This window comes from Triticum aestivum, chromosome 5A (assembly GCF_018294505.1).
Source record: "Triticum aestivum cultivar Chinese Spring chromosome 5A, IWGSC CS RefSeq v2.1, whole genome shotgun sequence".
NCBI classification, from domain to species: Eukaryota; Viridiplantae; Streptophyta; class Magnoliopsida; order Poales; family Poaceae; genus Triticum; species Triticum aestivum.
In genome coordinates, this window is record NC_057806.1 from 325,880,080 (window position 1) to 325,896,762 (window position 16,683).

At 44.4% G+C, this 16,683-nt stretch overlaps 2 protein-coding genes across 3 annotated transcripts; both read right to left on the reverse strand.

Annotated features, from left to right (window-relative positions):
• Positions 1–676: 676 nt before the first annotated feature.
• Positions 677–6,753, reverse strand: LOC123103168 (probable serine/threonine-protein kinase WNK8). The gene is made up of 4 exons (XM_044524666.1): positions 6,067–6,753; positions 3,300–4,299; positions 2,872–3,201; positions 677–1,409 (listed from the first exon to the last, which is right to left on the reverse strand). The coding sequence occupies exons 1-4, from the start codon at positions 6,157–6,159 to the stop codon at positions 919–921; spliced, it is 1,914 nt and encodes a 637-aa protein (XP_044380601.1). The 5' UTR covers positions 6,160–6,753; the 3' UTR covers positions 677–918.
• Positions 6,754–8,965: 2,212 nt separating this feature from the next.
• LOC123103169 (uncharacterized) lies at positions 8,966–15,625 on the reverse strand. 2 transcript variants are annotated; one of them, XM_044524668.1, is made up of 10 exons: positions 15,155–15,625; positions 13,848–14,033; positions 13,079–13,171; positions 12,730–12,912; positions 12,510–12,612; positions 12,243–12,428; positions 10,832–11,559; positions 10,055–10,494; positions 9,906–9,957; positions 8,966–9,599 (listed from the first exon to the last, which is right to left on the reverse strand). In XM_044524668.1, the coding sequence occupies exons 1-9, from the start codon at positions 15,374–15,376 to the stop codon at positions 9,945–9,947; spliced, it is 2,154 nt and encodes a 717-aa protein (XP_044380603.1). In that variant the 5' UTR covers positions 15,377–15,625; the 3' UTR covers positions 8,966–9,599; positions 9,906–9,944. The 2 variants fall into 2 exon arrangements, with proteins under 2 accessions (XP_044380603.1, XP_044380602.1); XM_044524667.1 differs by lacking the exon at positions 9,906–9,957.
• Between the last annotated feature and the right edge of the window lie 1,058 nt (positions 15,626–16,683).

A 16,683-nucleotide genomic window follows, 5' to 3' on the forward strand; every position in this document is an offset into this window, starting at 1 on the left:
TGCATGCGTAGCTACCACCATGCGTAGGAAATCGCCTCTCAGTATATTAATTCAGGACATATAAATAAGTTAACTACAATCTACCGCCACTAAAATATGACATGTTTGGTATATCAGTGCAATATGGCATGCTTTCTCACTTTGGTAGAAATTGTTTTGCTTGCCCTGCCTAGACTTCCGCTAATGCCCTAGGCGACGCGTTAGGCCATCGCCTAGCGCCTAAGTGTGTCTAAGGGCATCTCCAATAGTTTGTATGTTAGTTTGTTGGTAAAGTATGCCATGTCATCAACCAACACCTTAACATACAACAACTTCAATGGGTTGTATCTAGTTTGCCCAATAAGATGGAAGATAATAAATAAGGTGCTCTCTCATTCTACATTGAAGCTTGTGCAAGAGATGTTGGTTCATGTACATACAACCTTCCTCTCTTTCCTCATTTATTATATGCCACATCATCAAAAATCCTATGTGGCAAAGTCTACTAACAACTATCTTACAACCATTGAAGATGCCCTAAGCGCCTCCTAGGCACTGCCTTTTCCAATAGAGAGTGCTATATACACGACACAATGCACACGATTCATGCACGATACTTAAATCCAGCCGGACATGCATATGATTGAGAAAGGCACCAGCGGCTGGATTAGCACGTCGTGCATAGATCGGGCAGCACTGTCGTCTGAGTAGCAGTTTCGTTAATTGGTTCAGGTTTCAATCCCCGGTACAAAATCAAAGTATATACATGGATAGTTCCGTGTTGTGTTATGTATACGTACTCTCGCGTAAGCAGCTGTGTTGTTGCACCCGCAGGGCTATACCCGAAGGATACACACGATCGACACATGAATTAATCACCACACACCTGCAGATGCTACTGCGTACAGTACATACCAACGATCGAGCAAAGTAATCTGCTCAGAACATGAAGAACTGGTGCTTGTCCTTGCCACTTCTCCGGCCCCCGCGCGAGGACGACACCGTCGCCGACGAGGACGAGGGCCCGCCGCCGTAGCCGGGGATGCCGCGGAAGCCGATGTTCTCGACCGCGCCGACGGTGTTGAAGAACATGCGCTTGTTGAGCTCCTCCACCAGCGTCCGGTGCAGCAGCTGGCTCCGCACGTCCACCATCGACCGGTTCCTCGTCATGCGGCCCTGCTGCCTCCGCGGCCGCCCCTCGTCGCCGCCGGCGTCGGGGCTCCCGCGGTGGTGCCGCGGCCGGCCGGCGCGCGACGACGACGACACGTCGTGTCCTGCTGTGCCGCCGTCTCCTGGGCCGAATCTGGTGGCCTTCACCTGGCCCGTCTTGGAGACGCCAGGCTTCTCTTCGGGCTGGGCCTCTTCGGAGGAGTAGTGCAGCGCAGAGCGCGTGGAGCTCGTCTCGTCGTCGTCGCTGCTCACAGCGTAATCTAAACCAACCACAAGAGGACACGTGTCATGGCTCAACGAAGGACATCAAAACGACAACAAAATTGCAACTAGTCAAAGATAGGGAAATATGTGCTCCATTATGCTGTCCTTTCGTCTTCATCAAGGATGACATGACTATGATATATCCCATTTCCATATGCTGGGACGTGACATAAAATATGTGCATTTTATCATGTCAAATGGAATGCTAGCAAATGAGCATATGTAGACAGCGACAACCGCGTGATGAGTATATGCATGCCAACACCACATGCAATGGCCACAGTCGCGGATGCATAGACATAGCCCATAGGTACATAATTTTCAATATGTCTTGGACACTGATAGGGTCTGATATGCATGCTAATCATCTGCCTGGTAAAAGCGTGTTACTGAAAAAAATATGAATTTTAGATTACGGAAAAATCGTTACAGACCTAATCGGTACTGTTTTACTTTATTATTAAGCTACATAAATGTTTTTGTATCTATTAGTTGCCACAAGTTTCACTCCACACTTCCTAAAAAGTGTAACATGTAGTTTCAAAAAAAAGTGTAAGCATGTAAGAGCACGCGCAATGCTTGGTCCTTATGTAGACGCTTGCAGTAGAAAAATGTATCAAAACTTCAAATTTTCATGTTAGTGCCCTCTCTTTCAACGCTAGCAGCTAATATAGCTAATACATGCACTAATAAACTCCAGAACCTGTGGTCATGACCCCTAAGTATTTTACCTCCTAATGCAAAGGAAAAAGGCTAAAGATGGACTCCATCTTTTGTGATGATGCCACACCAATCGCAGAATTTCTTGAGACAATTGTTGATTGGCTGGGAATTCTATCGTAGCGCCTTCTGCTAGCCCTATGCGTTGGGCATTCCCTAATAAAGGCCTAGTGGAGTCGTCACATCATACTTACTTCCTCTTTTTTCTAAGCAGATCTAAGCAGAATATAGAAAGATCAAATTTGCATTATGGTTGTCATTTCTTAAAACTTCTCCACTGTGTGCCTTGATCGCTTCTTAAATCTAAATGAATTTTTCAGTCCATTGTATCATCATCTAACTATCATCTACAACACACAAATATAACATGACTCGAGATTGCATTAATATTTCACCTTTGTGCTTAATACTTGTGTGCAATCTAATTTAGAATTCATAATGTGTGATCTTGGATTACTTAATACAAGAAATTTAGGTAATAAAGAATCCACAAACCCGTACTTTCTAGTATGTAACTATGTTAATATATTGTAGCAACTAAAATTGTACTTCAGATTTATATTGTAAAACTATATCTATGACAAATGTAACAATACTAGTTTCACATAACCAATGTAGTAATATACCAAATGTGCCATGTGCCATGAGTCTTCTAACTACTGATCAGATCAAGTAAAGTAGCATTGCGATGCTGACATATGATCACAAGTCAAAAAGACTGGAGTTAAAATTACGCACCTTGGAACCAGCCACCGTGGCCGCCACCTGATGTTGTCGGCCCTGTGCCACAATGAGACCCGTTTGAAGAGGTCGGGGAAGAGGAGAGGTAGTAGAAAGGAGGCTGCTCCTCATTGTCGTCATTATCGGCGTACGTGTAGTACTCCTGCTGATCATCACAGCCGCCGCCGACCCAGTCCGGTACCAGCCTCATGATCTCCTGCTGGATCATGGCGGCGATCTCTGAGGGGTCCCGGTCGGTGATGTCCAGCTCCTTCACCATCTCCCTCGCCACCTCCGTCGCCGTGTCGCCGGCGATGTCGAACGGGAAGTAGATGTTCCTCGAATGGCCTGATCACATGAACAATTAACCTTGTCACCTTGTCAGGTCAAGACTTCCATGTACGTACGTACTTGCATGGGAAATGTTGCAACGGCTGAACGTGTACCTGCTTCGTCGACGATCTGGACTTTGAGGAAGATGGTGTCGTCGTCGGTGTTGAGCTTGCCGGTGATGGTCATGTCAGTCCTTGCTGCCACCGGCTCTGCCTCCTCCGGATTATCGTTACGGTCACCGGAGGTGGGCAACGCAGGCAGCAATGGCGGCGGTGACAGAGTCATGGTGGTGTCCTGCGTGGAGAGGAAAGGGTCGAGCAGGAGCTCCTGGGCGGAGGGGCGGTGGGAGGCGGGGACGAGGCACCTGCCGATGAACCTGCGCGCGTCGGCGTCGTTGACCCGGTAGAAGGCGTCAGGCAGCTTGCCGGAGGTGACCTTCTTGTAGATCTGCGCGGGGTTGGAGCACTCGGCGTAGGGGTACTCGACGGTGAGCATCTCGAGCATGCACATGCCGAAGGAGTAGACGTCGACGAGCTCGTCGTAGTCCTCGTCGTACATCTCGGGCGCCATGAACTCGGGCGTGCCGATGACGCTGTGCGCGGCCTGGGCGCCGCGGAGCACGGCGGCGAGGCCGAGGTCGCCGATCTTGACGGTGCCCTGGTGGCCGTTGACGAACACGTTGTCGCACTTGAGGTCGCGGTGGATGACGGGGGGGTCGTGGGCGTGGAGGTAGGCGAGGCCCCGGAGGATCTGGCGCGCCCAGCCGCGGACGGCGCGGAGGCTGACGCGCGGGTACCGGAGGCGGTACGCGCGGAGGGTGCCGGAGGAGAAGAGCTCGGTGATGAAGTTGAAAGTGCGGCGTGGGGCGCCACCGGCGCAGCCGCCGCGCGGGGACGGGGAGGAGACGGAGACCCACGAGGCGTGGAAGGCGATGATGGCGTCGTGGCGGAGCGTGCTGAGGAGGTGGACCTCGGAGTACATGCGCTGCAGCGCGTCGGGGGTGCGGAGGACGTCGGCGAGGTTGGCCTGGTTCCACGCCACCTCCACGCCGCGCACCTCGTCGAACCCCCTGTACACCGACTTCATCGCCCCCTTGCCCAGGAGCTCGTCGAACTGCATGCATGCATCACATTTCCAACACAGATCAAGCTTCACATCCATCAGCCCCAAGAACAACACTTATAAATCAAAATAAATGTACTAAAGTCGTACAAAAGGTGCGGCAAGTAATATGAATCGGAGGGTGTAATATTATCCGTGTGTGTTCTCAGGTATAAATTACATTCGCAATTCAAATTAGAATTCACACTGCTGGTTGCACATAATATGACCATTAGTGCTCCGTTATGCCAATTTCATGTTAACAAGGAAATAGAATTAAAAGAAAAACCAGTGCGTGCACTAACAATACAACTAGTGTACACAACTGTGGGGAGAGCACTGAGAGGACAAACATGAGTGACTGCTACAACTTCATCCACTGAGAAATAAAGGTGAAGGATATCTTTGAGGGATACTGACAGGGCATATTATCTCGTTGAAGCTTTCAAAGCATCTCATTATTGGCATATTGACACATGAAACAATCCTCGCCACCAATCCATCACTCGGCAACCAGACCCAACTTAGCCCTAACCTAACTAGGGATCTCCAGCAAACACCAACTCTTGCCTGATATAATTGGATTAACTGGAAGAGAAATCACAATGGAATTCTCACCTTCTAAAACTAATGGTCCACCTTGTTCAACTATATGACCGGTATAGAAATCTGTTGATGATGTACTTGAAAGCAACAATTTTTATGATTGTTTGCCTGTAATAGGATATACTCGTCCCGTCCCGAAATTAGTGTCGTTGATTTAGTACAAAGTTAGGACGAAGAGACTACTATATACTACAAATCCCGTGAGCAAATGATTTAGTATTCCCTCCGTTTCTTTTTAATCTGCATATGAGATTTGGTCAAAGTCAAACATGGTAAAGTTTGACCAACTTTATAGAAAAAAATACCAACATCTATAACACTAGAGCTATATGTTATGAAAATTAATTTCATGATGCATCTAAAAATATTGATTTCATATTGTGAATCTTGATATATTTTTTTATAAACTTAGTCAAAGTTAATAAAATTTGACTTTGACCAAATCTTATATGCAGACTAAAAAAACGGAGGAAGTAAGTAAAACTAGTAAGCCTAGTTCTATTTGCATATACAGTATTTAATTAGTATTCTTTTTTGCGGGGGTATTATATTAGTATTCAACTGGCTAGTTCATACGAATGATTTCAGGCCTGCTACCGCACAAAGATAAATTGGCTGTAAACATCTTGTACGTAGTCGCCAACGGGTAGCTGAAATTCATCAATCAATCTTGCATATACTCCAATTGATAACTACTTAGTTTGCCAATTGGTGGACATGTACGTACGTAGTTAGCCACTGAATAGCACACGTAGTTTGACTGTAAACAAATACGTATAGAAGATGTGCAGCTAAGCTAGCTAGCCCTAGCAAGGCAACAAGAGCCAAATGGACATGTAAAGAAAAGAAAAAGGCACAATAATTGTGGCCTTGTTTAGGGTAGCTCCCAAGTGCACATCAACACGGAATCCATCCTTGATAATTGAGCTAAACATTTGAAAGCCCACAATCATATTCAGTTCATGGTATAGTTGTAAGCATGTTTGACTCGAACCTAATCTAATCTAATCACAAGAACATGTTCCTAACAAACAGAAGAAGAAGAAAAAAAAACTAAGAACTTGAAGCTTGAGAAATTGAATGTAAGCAATCTGCTAATTGGTTATTATGACTGATTTAGATTGCGCGATAAACTTAGCTGAAGCGATGAGGCAGAAGAGATGGAGAGCTTACCCGGCCGTAGCGACCAGTGGGGTCGGTCTCGACGTATCCATTGTCGTTGTTCCTCGCCGCCGGTGGCATCTCCGGCCGCCGCGGGCTCGACATGGCTTGACTACTGCTGCTCTACTAGCTTAGTACTAGGCTCGCTGCGGCTGTGTGGATGGATCAGTAGGTGATCCTGCTGGCGGCTAGCTTGCCGTCGTGATAGGTGAAGAAGACGCCAGAGAGGAGGCGCGAGTCGTCGATCCGCCGCAGCATGATCCACGCCGCCGCAGACGACGACGAGGTGGAGGACGCCCCCGCAGCCGCAGCGTCGTCCAACCACGACCGCGGGCTGCTCATCTGACGCCGACAAGGACGGGGCGGTAGTAATAGGAGGTGGCAGGTTGAGTGCTGGAATTGGATGCCTCCGATCGCGCACGCGCCGGATCAATCATGCACGCATGTCATGTCATGTCAGGTCCAGAATAATCGTCATGGCAGGCAGGCAGGCAGGAGGAAGAAGAAAAGGCGGAATTTTTCTGGCCTGTGGTCCGGACACTGCCAGAGAAGGAAGATTGTTTGGGGCTACAAGGATCTGAACCTGAAGAATCCATGCCTTGAAAGCTCCATCTGTGGACAGATGACAGATGCAATTCGGAACTTTGGTGATGATGAGGACGAGACGGATAGCGGAGGATCGTAGAACGGTTTGGAGGCTTGTGAATGGGATGATTCCCTCGTGGATATATATGCTTCTGTTACTCTGCTTTTGGAGGGCGCTGGGGATTGTAGTCGTTGCTTCGTAGTACTCCCTTCATTCCACAATGTAGTGTTTCCTCTATCTCTGTGCTTCAACTTTGACCGTAAATTTAACTATCAAGACCGATTGCGGCGGGAGCAAAAGTTATATCAGGGAATTCGTATTCGAAAGAAGTTTTTAATTATGTAACTTTTTCTCCCGCCGCAGTCGGTCTCGTTCGTCAAATTTATGGTCAAAGTTCAACCTTGGAAAGCGCGGGCGCACTATATTTTGGAATGGAGGAAGTAGTAGAGATAAATCTGGTGTGGGTAGGAACCCCTCTGTTTCGAATTACTCGTTGCAAAAATGAATATATCTAAATGTATTTTAGTTGTAAATACATTCATTTCTGCGACGAGTAATTTAAAACGGAGGATCCAGACTCAAATGGACAAGATGTGTCTGTCTTCCTCTCCTTGTGTACTTTCTCTGTTCCTATAATACGAACTATATATATATATATATATATATATATATATATATATATATATATATATATATATATATATATATATATATTTTAAGGGTCTGTCTAAGGCACTAGTTATTACACATCTAAGTGATTCAACTAAACTAGAAAGAAAAAAATTGCTTGCATAAATCTTAGTGTAAAATCAATGATGTAGGATTTATACGTGCAATAAGCACGTCTAGATGTGCTTTTTTTTTTGCGCAGACGTCTAGATGTGCTTTAGCAAAACTGATATTCAAAAGTATAGATTCACTTATTTTTGTCCCGTGTGTAGTCCATATTGAAATCTCTAAAAGAGCCTATATTTAGAAATGAAGAAAGTGGAATATATGTCTACATGGTTCTTAGTTGACTTTTACATGAATTATTACTGTATGAAAGTTTGGCATATTCCCTGTTTGGTTCCATTTTGGGATGGAGAGAACTAGCACGACATGTAAACCTCTTCCCTGGCATGTAAACAAAGGAAAACTCTATTATTAACGATTTGACCCGGACCAAACTTAGCTTTATTGCGCTGGTAGGGTCTTTGAGTTTGCGGGATTATTCGTTTAGACCAATAAACTATTTGTCAGACCAATACTAGACCATTTGCTTTTCCTCTCTCATTATTTCAGGATTCTAAAGAGTCATTTTCTTGCACAACATCCCAAACCTGGGCCTGAAGACGCTTTCTCCACTCCTCCTACGACAGCGACCTACTCAACTGAATGCTTAAGGGTGATCACCTTCCGACTACGTGTTAGGTTATACATAATCTAATTAGGATAAGCTACCACGAATAACATAAGCTAAACTTGGCTATGTCGTAGTAGCAAATTAAGTGTACTCCATTAGATACAAACATCTCTTTGACGTTCGAGTGTTCGACATACGAGTAGTTTCTTTTCCTAATGCAATTTTTCGCGCATTTGGGAGAAGGTGCAACTTGTGTTCTTACACTGGTGCTTGGTTTTTGACCATTCGATCTATCGAAGAGGTTATGTGAGGAGCCAAGTTTCATCTACTTACATAGGATAGTAAAACCAAATTGGGACTTCTGCTTGCGTCAATCAAACTGAGCTCTAGAGAGAGAAAAAGCTTTGAAAGGATAGACTCTAATAATTGAGCTACCAAACTTTATTCTACTCCCTCTGTCCCAAAATATAAGAACGTTTTTAACACTACACTAGTGTCAAAAACGTTCTTATATTATGAGATGGAGGAAGTACATGTAAGTACTTCACCCACCAAAAGAGCATATAAAAAGGGGCATAATTGGGAGTTCAAAACAGCCAGAATTCAAGGTACGATCGCATCATTCTGCAAAAATAATTGTCATCCGCATGGAGATACATATTAAAAATAACATTATTGAGAGAAAGATAGTGGTTTTATTTTTGACCAACTACCCGACTGAACATATCGTTGCATCCTATCCAAACATGTCACTAGACAACATGACTCGGATTCTTCTAGTTGCATTTTGACTTTACGCTTGAAAGCGACATGATATCACCACACATTTCTGCCCTACACACTCGTTTCTATGCAAAATCACAAGCAAATCATACTCAACGTCATACCACCTTTCCCAGCATGAAACAGAGCTAACAGTAGAGCATAATGATGTTACAAATCTAAAATAATTAACAACAATGACAAGGCAAGGCACAACACGAGCAAAATTTCTTTCCATGTATTAACTGCAACTCCAAAATCTCACATATGCAACGCCTATCATTTCTAGGCAGCTAATGTTACTTCAGGCAAGGGGTCTTTCAGTTGCAAGTCAAGACCCAGACAGATTAACACTACAAGAGCGAGCTCCCCGGCAATCCTCGAATGCTCACAAGGTAAAAACGGAATGTCTAAACTATCTCTTTTTCTCTCCTTTTTCTATCCATCTTTGCATCCTGTTCCCCACTCAAGGGGAACGCCAAAACTTTAAAGAAAGCGAAAGGAAATATAAATTTTTGCCCCCAAGTATCTACAGTTCTACATGGCACAAAATGTCCTGTTTTCCAGGAGGGGTAGGGGCTGAAACTTCAGTTACTGCAGGGCAAGCTTGCATTTGTCGCCGCCGCATAAGGTGAATCTGACGACTGGAGAACCAAGTTAGGATGTACATGACGATGCTTGACTAGAAGAGAAACCCTCTGCTATGGCTGCACCGAGTGTGCGCCACATATCAGTATCTTCCGGTTGAATCAGAAAAAACAACAGCTTTGCTATGTGGTAAGCCATATATGGCGTCAACTGGATAGTGGTGGGAAATCACCATTGTCCTTGAGATGATATGGCTTAGTATTCCTGCAAATTGTGTAGTGTAGGATTATTAAGAATTGTAAATGTTGAAAACACATAATAAATGAGTGAAGTCACACAGTGAATGTGGTAAAACCAGAGAAAAGGAATGCATTTTCAAGCTGAACAGATGTGATCCAAGGTTAACACTAACAAAATGGACGGTTTCCATATTACTCCCTCCGTCCCAAAATAAGTGACTCAGCTTTGTACTAGCTATTTTCGGACGGAGGGAGTACAAATTAGTGTTCTAGTGTGGTTTTCACGTGGCCGTATCAATATTTTTTGCTGAAGCTAAAACCTAACACTGACCTTAATTTCTGTTTAAGAAACTAATAATTGTGGTGTGCCTCAATAGTCATTGCTGTAAAATAGTAAAGAAATAGGGATTAGCTACACGTCCCTCTATGAAACAGTTGACGTTATTGCTTTTAATTACTAAAAGGATGCATCTTACTTACCTCATTACATTAGATCTATAACCCGTTCCAGGATTTTGTCCAGGAGAGTTCGATCTCAGGGTTGAAGAAGGTTTAGTGTCAGAAGCAGAATATGGTCTGTTAGCTTGATTTCGGGAAGCACTCCTAACTTCCATGTGCAATGCCCCCAAGGTCCCAAACTCAAGTTTACTGTCATGTGGATGAATAAAGCCCCTTCCATGAATATTATCCTGTGTAGAATGGGGTGATGGAGTTGGTATCTTCAACGGAGAGGGAATTCCTTTATCATTTGCAACAGGAACATAAATCGGAAATGGTGGCTGTTGCCTCAATTCCTCAGAACGTGTCATATCTGCAGGCATGTCCACCCTACCATAACGGTGATGCTTTTGATAATTATTTCGAGGGAAATAATTCTTTCTTTCCCCTCGTCCAGTGGGTGGTGCCTCCATGCACAAATTCTACAATATCCATCAAGCCAGACAACTCAGATAAAAAACAAGATAGAGCGGCACAAACGGCACAAATACAGTGCCTAGCCTTGAGAAAGTAAAACTGTTCTGTAACAGAAACATAAAACTAAGAGGGATATGTTCATGAATATGTATTTACAAGAGATATGGTAGCTCCAGTATCACTTTAATTCAAGCACAGGAGCATTAGTAGATTATTCTTGCAAGCATTTACATGCATGATACATGGAATAAAAAGGCATTTGGGTTAATACAAAATTCAGTTTATTCGAAATGCATTTTCAAGTTGTACAAGCAGAATAATGGACAAAAAAAGGGAACATACTGGGTCGGGGAAGTAGGTGACTGCTCCATGAGGTTGCATAGGATCCTCAGTGCGATAAAACGGCTTTAAGAAGAAGTAGCTAGGTGAATAAGGACCAGGGGCCATTCTGTTTGCACTGGGATATCCATAAGCATTTTTTCTGTTATGACCATTCAGTGAGTGTTTGTTCTGATATTGTACAGGTGGTGGGGCAAGCATTGGATAGTAAATTGGATGAACTGGATAGTCTTGATGGCAACTCTGTGAATAGAGGAGATTGTTAAAATTTGTTCTGTAGTCCCCTGTGAGATCTGATAAATTGTCAATGGTGGCACACCGATCACCATCCACCTCTTTGTACACCTTTGTTGACATCCCATTGCTCACACTAACTAAAGAACTAGTTACAAGATGTGAAGCAGATTTCATTTCCTGGTGCTCACCGCTAGAGCTATGTTCCTCCTGCTTCAGAGACCCATGATTATCTGAAATGTTGATACTACTGAGCTGATAAGATAGATCCTCACAGGGATTACTGTGTAAAGGTGGATAACCCTTGTTGTCTCTTTCAATGTTCAAGTTCACTGCAGTGCCTTGCACATCTGGGCGTGCCCTGCCGAGGTTTCTCTTCAGTGTGCTCCTGAAGAACTGATTGACTTCATCCACAATAGAATTGGCAGGAACTTGAAGGATCTTTCCGAGCTTCCGGGCACCAAGATCAAAAGCACTGCGTATTCTGTAAAAGTTACCTGGGCATTCAGTAGTCGAGTTAGGCCCAGGAAATAAAATCAAACTAAGGACTATGTCCATGAAGCGGTTTAGTGCACATAAGAAGAAAGTTACGTGTGTTGATCAAAACAAGACCACAAGTACACACACAACAGACAGCCATTCAACAGCACATTTGCAAGTGAGCTTAGTGGAACTGCATGATTAAATGGCAAAGAGTTTCCTTGTACACAAACCTTAAAATGAAATCCTCTAGCCGATAGAAGCCAATTGCATGCAACAGCAAGCAGTGGGAAAAGCAAGACAGTCAAAACAGCACTAGTTGCAGTAAATCAGTTAGTAGTGAACTATAAGAGGAATTCGCTCGGAAAAGGTCAATGAAGGAACAGAAAATTGGGACAGGCACATATTAACCATAGAACTCTGGACGTGGGAAGCCCATTTCGGCCAGTCATTATGCAAACTAAACTATCTGTGATGCAAGTACATAAATTAGGGGCAAAGAAGTCAAGCAACACTTTTCTTTGAGTGGCAGTGTCAACAATGAAAATATGACATGAATATGAAATCAAGAACAATTTCACATCACAACAAGCAAGTTAGCACATCAGCTTTTCCTAAATTCCCTATAGTTGTGACATAGTTAAAAGCATAATCATCCTTTGTACCACCAAAATAAATGATCTAGAGGCAGAAAACAGACCTTTGCTGACACTGCGCCCAAGATTGTTACTCTGCTTCAATGGATCCACTATGTTGAGAAATTTTCGAGGGAACGGGCGTGTATTTCTCTCATTGTTCCTAGGGGGGGCAGTAAACATTTGAGCACATTCTCTTAGAAACTTCTCCCGCTCAAGAAAACAATCATCATGAATGCCTGGTGAGTCGGCTGTGCAAGAAAAGCTATGTGATTAGCAATTATAACACAGAACATTCAATCATACACAAAGATCAGGCTGTGTACACTTACTAACTAGCTCAGGTAGGGAAGACAAGGAAATAGGACCATGTAAGCTTATAGCCCTATTATCCCAGTCAAACTTGCTATAATAGTCCAGAAACCTATAGAGTACCTGCGGAAGAGCAGATAGTGATGTCACCCTTGCGAGTGTGTGCATCCTAAAGGAGCTTAGAAATGTGACAAACACAATCTTTACAATGTGGCACACAAAAATTAAGTCAGAACTTACAGCTAATGGACCATCCAAAGACTCATGGAAGAGATGGAAGATATATAGCACTAATGTCTCCAAGGCATAGGTAGAAATTAGACCATGGTGGGCTCCAAGGATGCGGCTTTCATAATAACACCAGGCTTTTATAAGCACTATACTTCTCTTGAAAAGGTGGGTTTTTTCAAATCTTTGATCCACCTACAAAATAAGGTGGTTACAAATATGTCTGGTAACGAGCAGACTGATAACAAGGAAGTTTTTTTCCCAGGTCCTACCTCAGAAGGAAGGGAAAGGGAATGATAGATGATAGATCTGCAGTTTCAAGAAAGCAACCAAGTAACTTGTGGCAACTTTGAAATATTACCTGCTCTAGAAAACAAAGCGTATATAGTCCACCAATCTGATTAAATGAGATGTCGACAACAATATTTTGGACAAAGCATTTGACTAGCTTGACCTGACATCAGAAAGGCACATCAGTTGAAACATCCTGATGATAAAATACTAACAATATGCGGCAACATGTACAACAACAAAATGTGTTCATAACAATGACATGAGATAAGACCGCTGATATGATTCTCCATTATCTCTTAATTAGGTTCCATTTGTTAGGCAAGTTAGGCCCAGGAACGAGATTAGTTGTGTAAGTTGACTATATAGTCTACTCTGGCCAATAGTATGAATAAAGTATGCAAAGATTAATTTAGTATCTCATCCCAGTTCTATCCTCGTTCCGCTACCCAATCAGGGGGCTATTTGGCATCACGGCTAGTCAACCCAGAAGACCATCTCCCACAGCTACCCGCTCCAGGTCAATCCACCGCCAAGCATCCCACCACACGACATGATCACAGTAAACAATTCCTTTTTATCAATATGAATGATATATAAGATAATGACATTCTCATTGGTTTCATATGAAAAGATGAATACTTCTGTTGTTCTTCCCCCAATTTATGGTAGGACAAGAATGATATCAACAGTTTGGTTAAATCACAGGAATGTCGTTACCCAGCCTTATATAACATACTTAAAAATGAGCATTCATAAGAAGATGGCAGCTACTATGTGAATAGACAATTAGTACCCCAAAAAAGAAAACTAAAACAGAGAGCAATTCGAAGGCGCACCTCAGCATTTATATACTGGACATCTTTGATTTCAAATTCAGCATCTTTGCGCCGCTCTTCTGATTCCAGAATGGCACGTACCTCATTTGCCAGGCTTTCATCAGAACATGTATAACCGAAAGCAGCCAAGTCAATATCTCCATCAGGAAGATATGTTTTCAGTGGAACGGATCCAAATGGAAAGACCTGGTTTGAAAAAGGGAAAAGGGTTAATTCTGTACTTCTATAGGCTGTCGAATTATTCAAGATAACCATTAAAAAAATATCAATCTCAGTACAGGAATAAAAGCACAAGCAATAATTCTTTTCCAACTTTGGTACACAATTACAAACAAAAAATTGTGATTTCATGGTTTTTCTCTAATGCCATCTCCAGAAGTGACAGTATTATTACCATTTCAACATGTGAAATAGTATGAAGCGTAAAGCATATTGAGCATACCAAGTAAAGTGCCATCACATTTCACTGATTTCCATGCAGAACTTCAATTATCCCTACGCGCCAAGTAGACTATTTATAGCAAGTTCTAACTACATTAGCCAGATATCCCAGGGAACAATGATCCAAGACACCTAACTAACTAATTGTGTAACAAACATGTACATAACCCTTCCTCGGATACAATTAACTATATGCAGAAACATGGTTTTATTGCACGCACAAATATAGTAAGATAAGGGCATTTATCCAAAAGGATCATACTAACACGAACAAGATATAGAGGCCCAAAATGGTCACTAAGTTAATTTATACCCAATCCTCCGACCCAAGACTGACAAGTCATTGATCAATCTGCACTTGTCGTAAATAGATAGTAAAGCAATATGATGAGGGAACTCGAGTGCATGCCCGACAAGGGGCAATGAAACATTCATGGCCAATAAAAACTCGACATATAAATAATGTCAGGATTCCAAATATAGCAACAAGTATATCTCTTTGATGGCATTGGCAGCGCTAGCACGATCACACTGGAGCCAGAGTACACCTAAAACGAAACCGGAAGTATGGTAACCATGAAATGAGTAGTAGCAATATGCATCACAGGTTATCCTGGCAACAATTCCATGACCTAAAGGATAAATCAGAACCGTACGGAATCCTCCTAAAGGGCTCCCGGGCATATAACAGGGATGACAATCAAAGTTGTCACGCTGCGAATAGATTCGCAACTACACACCTGCGCGCCTTGCACATGTCCGTCATGCGCAAAGCAAAGGAATCGTAGGGTTTGTCGTGCAGCGGGACAGTAAGGAAAGCATATCGAGTAAAAATTGGAGCATGCGGGAAATGGAGTAACTGGTACCGAGCAGCCGACGGAACACTTGACGAGGCGTTGGATGTAGTCGACAACGGCCGCACGGCGCCCCTCCGAGGCGACGGTTGGCTGGATCCGGCACATGACACCGAGCGCGGCGGCCTCGAAAGGCGCCCATGCGTCCGGGGAGATAGAGGAGGGGTCCGGGTTCGCCAGCGCATGCTCGACCTCGGGCACGAGCGCCACCGAGCACTCGTCGATGCCGACCATGGACGCTGGAAGCCCCCTGCACACGACTTCGCCGGAGGAGCGAAGCGAGCGCCGCTGGAGAAGAAAACGGAAGCTTGGGGCGACGAGGGAGAACCGCTGGAGACGGCGAGGGAAGGACAGCCCCGACAAGCAACTTAAAGTGGATGCTAGGGTTCGACAGAGGTGATCGTCGACGAGGGTGCAGTCGCGATCTGCGCGCCGCCGGCGAGGGGAGGGGATAGGGAGAACCGGGGTAGAGGGAAAACAAAATTAGGGATTTCTATATCATTTTTATATGTGAAGGAAAACAAAGGTCAGCCTTTTTTTTCCTCCCTCCCTGCCTCCTCACACCTCTTCCCACACGATATCCTCTTCCCCCTCTTCTTTCGGCGAGTGTGCTTTGAGCTCTCGTTGCATCATCGAAAGACCTTGTTGAGGTTTAGTTTAGGGTTTATGACACAACCTTCCAAGGGCACGAACCGCAGTCTCGCTCTTTCAAATCTTTATTGCGCGCGAAGCCTTGCCCTATGTCGGTATTGTCCCTGGTGATTCTGTGGCGCTGGGGCAATGTCAAGGGAGTGGCGAGGGCGGTGATCGGTAACAGCAAGGGCAGGTGGATTAATGAAGGACTCTTTCCATATGGAACCGATGACACACGCTACATGATTCAATGTCTACAAGGTAGGGGAGAGAGGGGGAGAAATCGGGTCTTATAAAGTACTAGGTACAAAAGGGGAAAGAGTGAAAAGAAGGCGCGAAGTAGGTAACCGCTCACATGCCTCGCGCCCGGATGGACCTAGATGCAACGAAGAGCGTGGTCACTTTTCTTTGCCAACCATCATCGGACCACCATCATGCTAGCCAAGGTGAGTGTATCGTGGTGGTGCGGCTGAGCAGCAGCATAGTGAAGAAAAGAGCGCATCCGCAAGAAAGCAGCGACAAAAGGAGGAAGAAGAAGTGAGGACGCAAGAGCGTAACCTCTCCCCCTCTCGGCCCATTCCCCTTTATAGGTGGACAAGAGGCGATACGGCAGTAGGCAATCCCCATCACGTGGCAGGCAAATCCCCTTGTATCCTAGTATTGCCTGCGGGAATTGAGAGGCCCGCCATTATTGCTCGCGGGAATCAAGGCACACGCCTTCGGGCGATGGGATGTGGCCTAGGTGGGCCTGTGCCCACTCCTACATGTCACTTTGACCGACAGGTTAGGTTTGACACGCAGTCCGACTTGACTAGCTGAAGAGGCCGGTCTGGTCTTACTGACAAGACTGGACTAGCAAATTTGACAAGTGTTGCGCGGGAATTCGGCTCGTGAAGGTCGGTTGTGCC

Bases quoted from the DNA above. Each gene is read 5' to 3' on its own strand.
- LOC123103168 (XM_044524666.1), bottom strand. From the start codon at position 6,159: ATGTCGAGCCCGCGGCGGCCGGAGATGCCACCGGCGGCGAGGAACAAC. The intron at 4,300-6,066 runs GTAAGCTCTCCA...GCATGCATGCAG, and splicing joins CCACTGGTCGCTACGGCCGG to TTCGACGAGCTCCTGGGCAA. The intron at 1,410-2,871 runs GTGCGTAATTTT...TGGTTGGTTTAG, and splicing joins CCACGGTGGCTGGTTCCAAG to ATTACGCTGTGAGCAGCGAC.
- LOC123103169 (XM_044524667.1), bottom strand. From the start codon at position 15,376: ATGGTCGGCATCGACGAGTGCTCGGTGGCGCTCGTGCCCGAGGTCGAG. The intron at 13,172-13,847 runs GTGCGCCTTCGA...TTCTGATGTCAG, and splicing joins TCCAGTATATAAATGCTGAG to GTCAAGCTAGTCAAATGCTT. The intron at 9,600-10,054 runs GTAAGTAAGATG...CACAATTTGCAG, and splicing joins TATAGATCTAATGTAATGAG to GAATACTAAGCCATATCATC.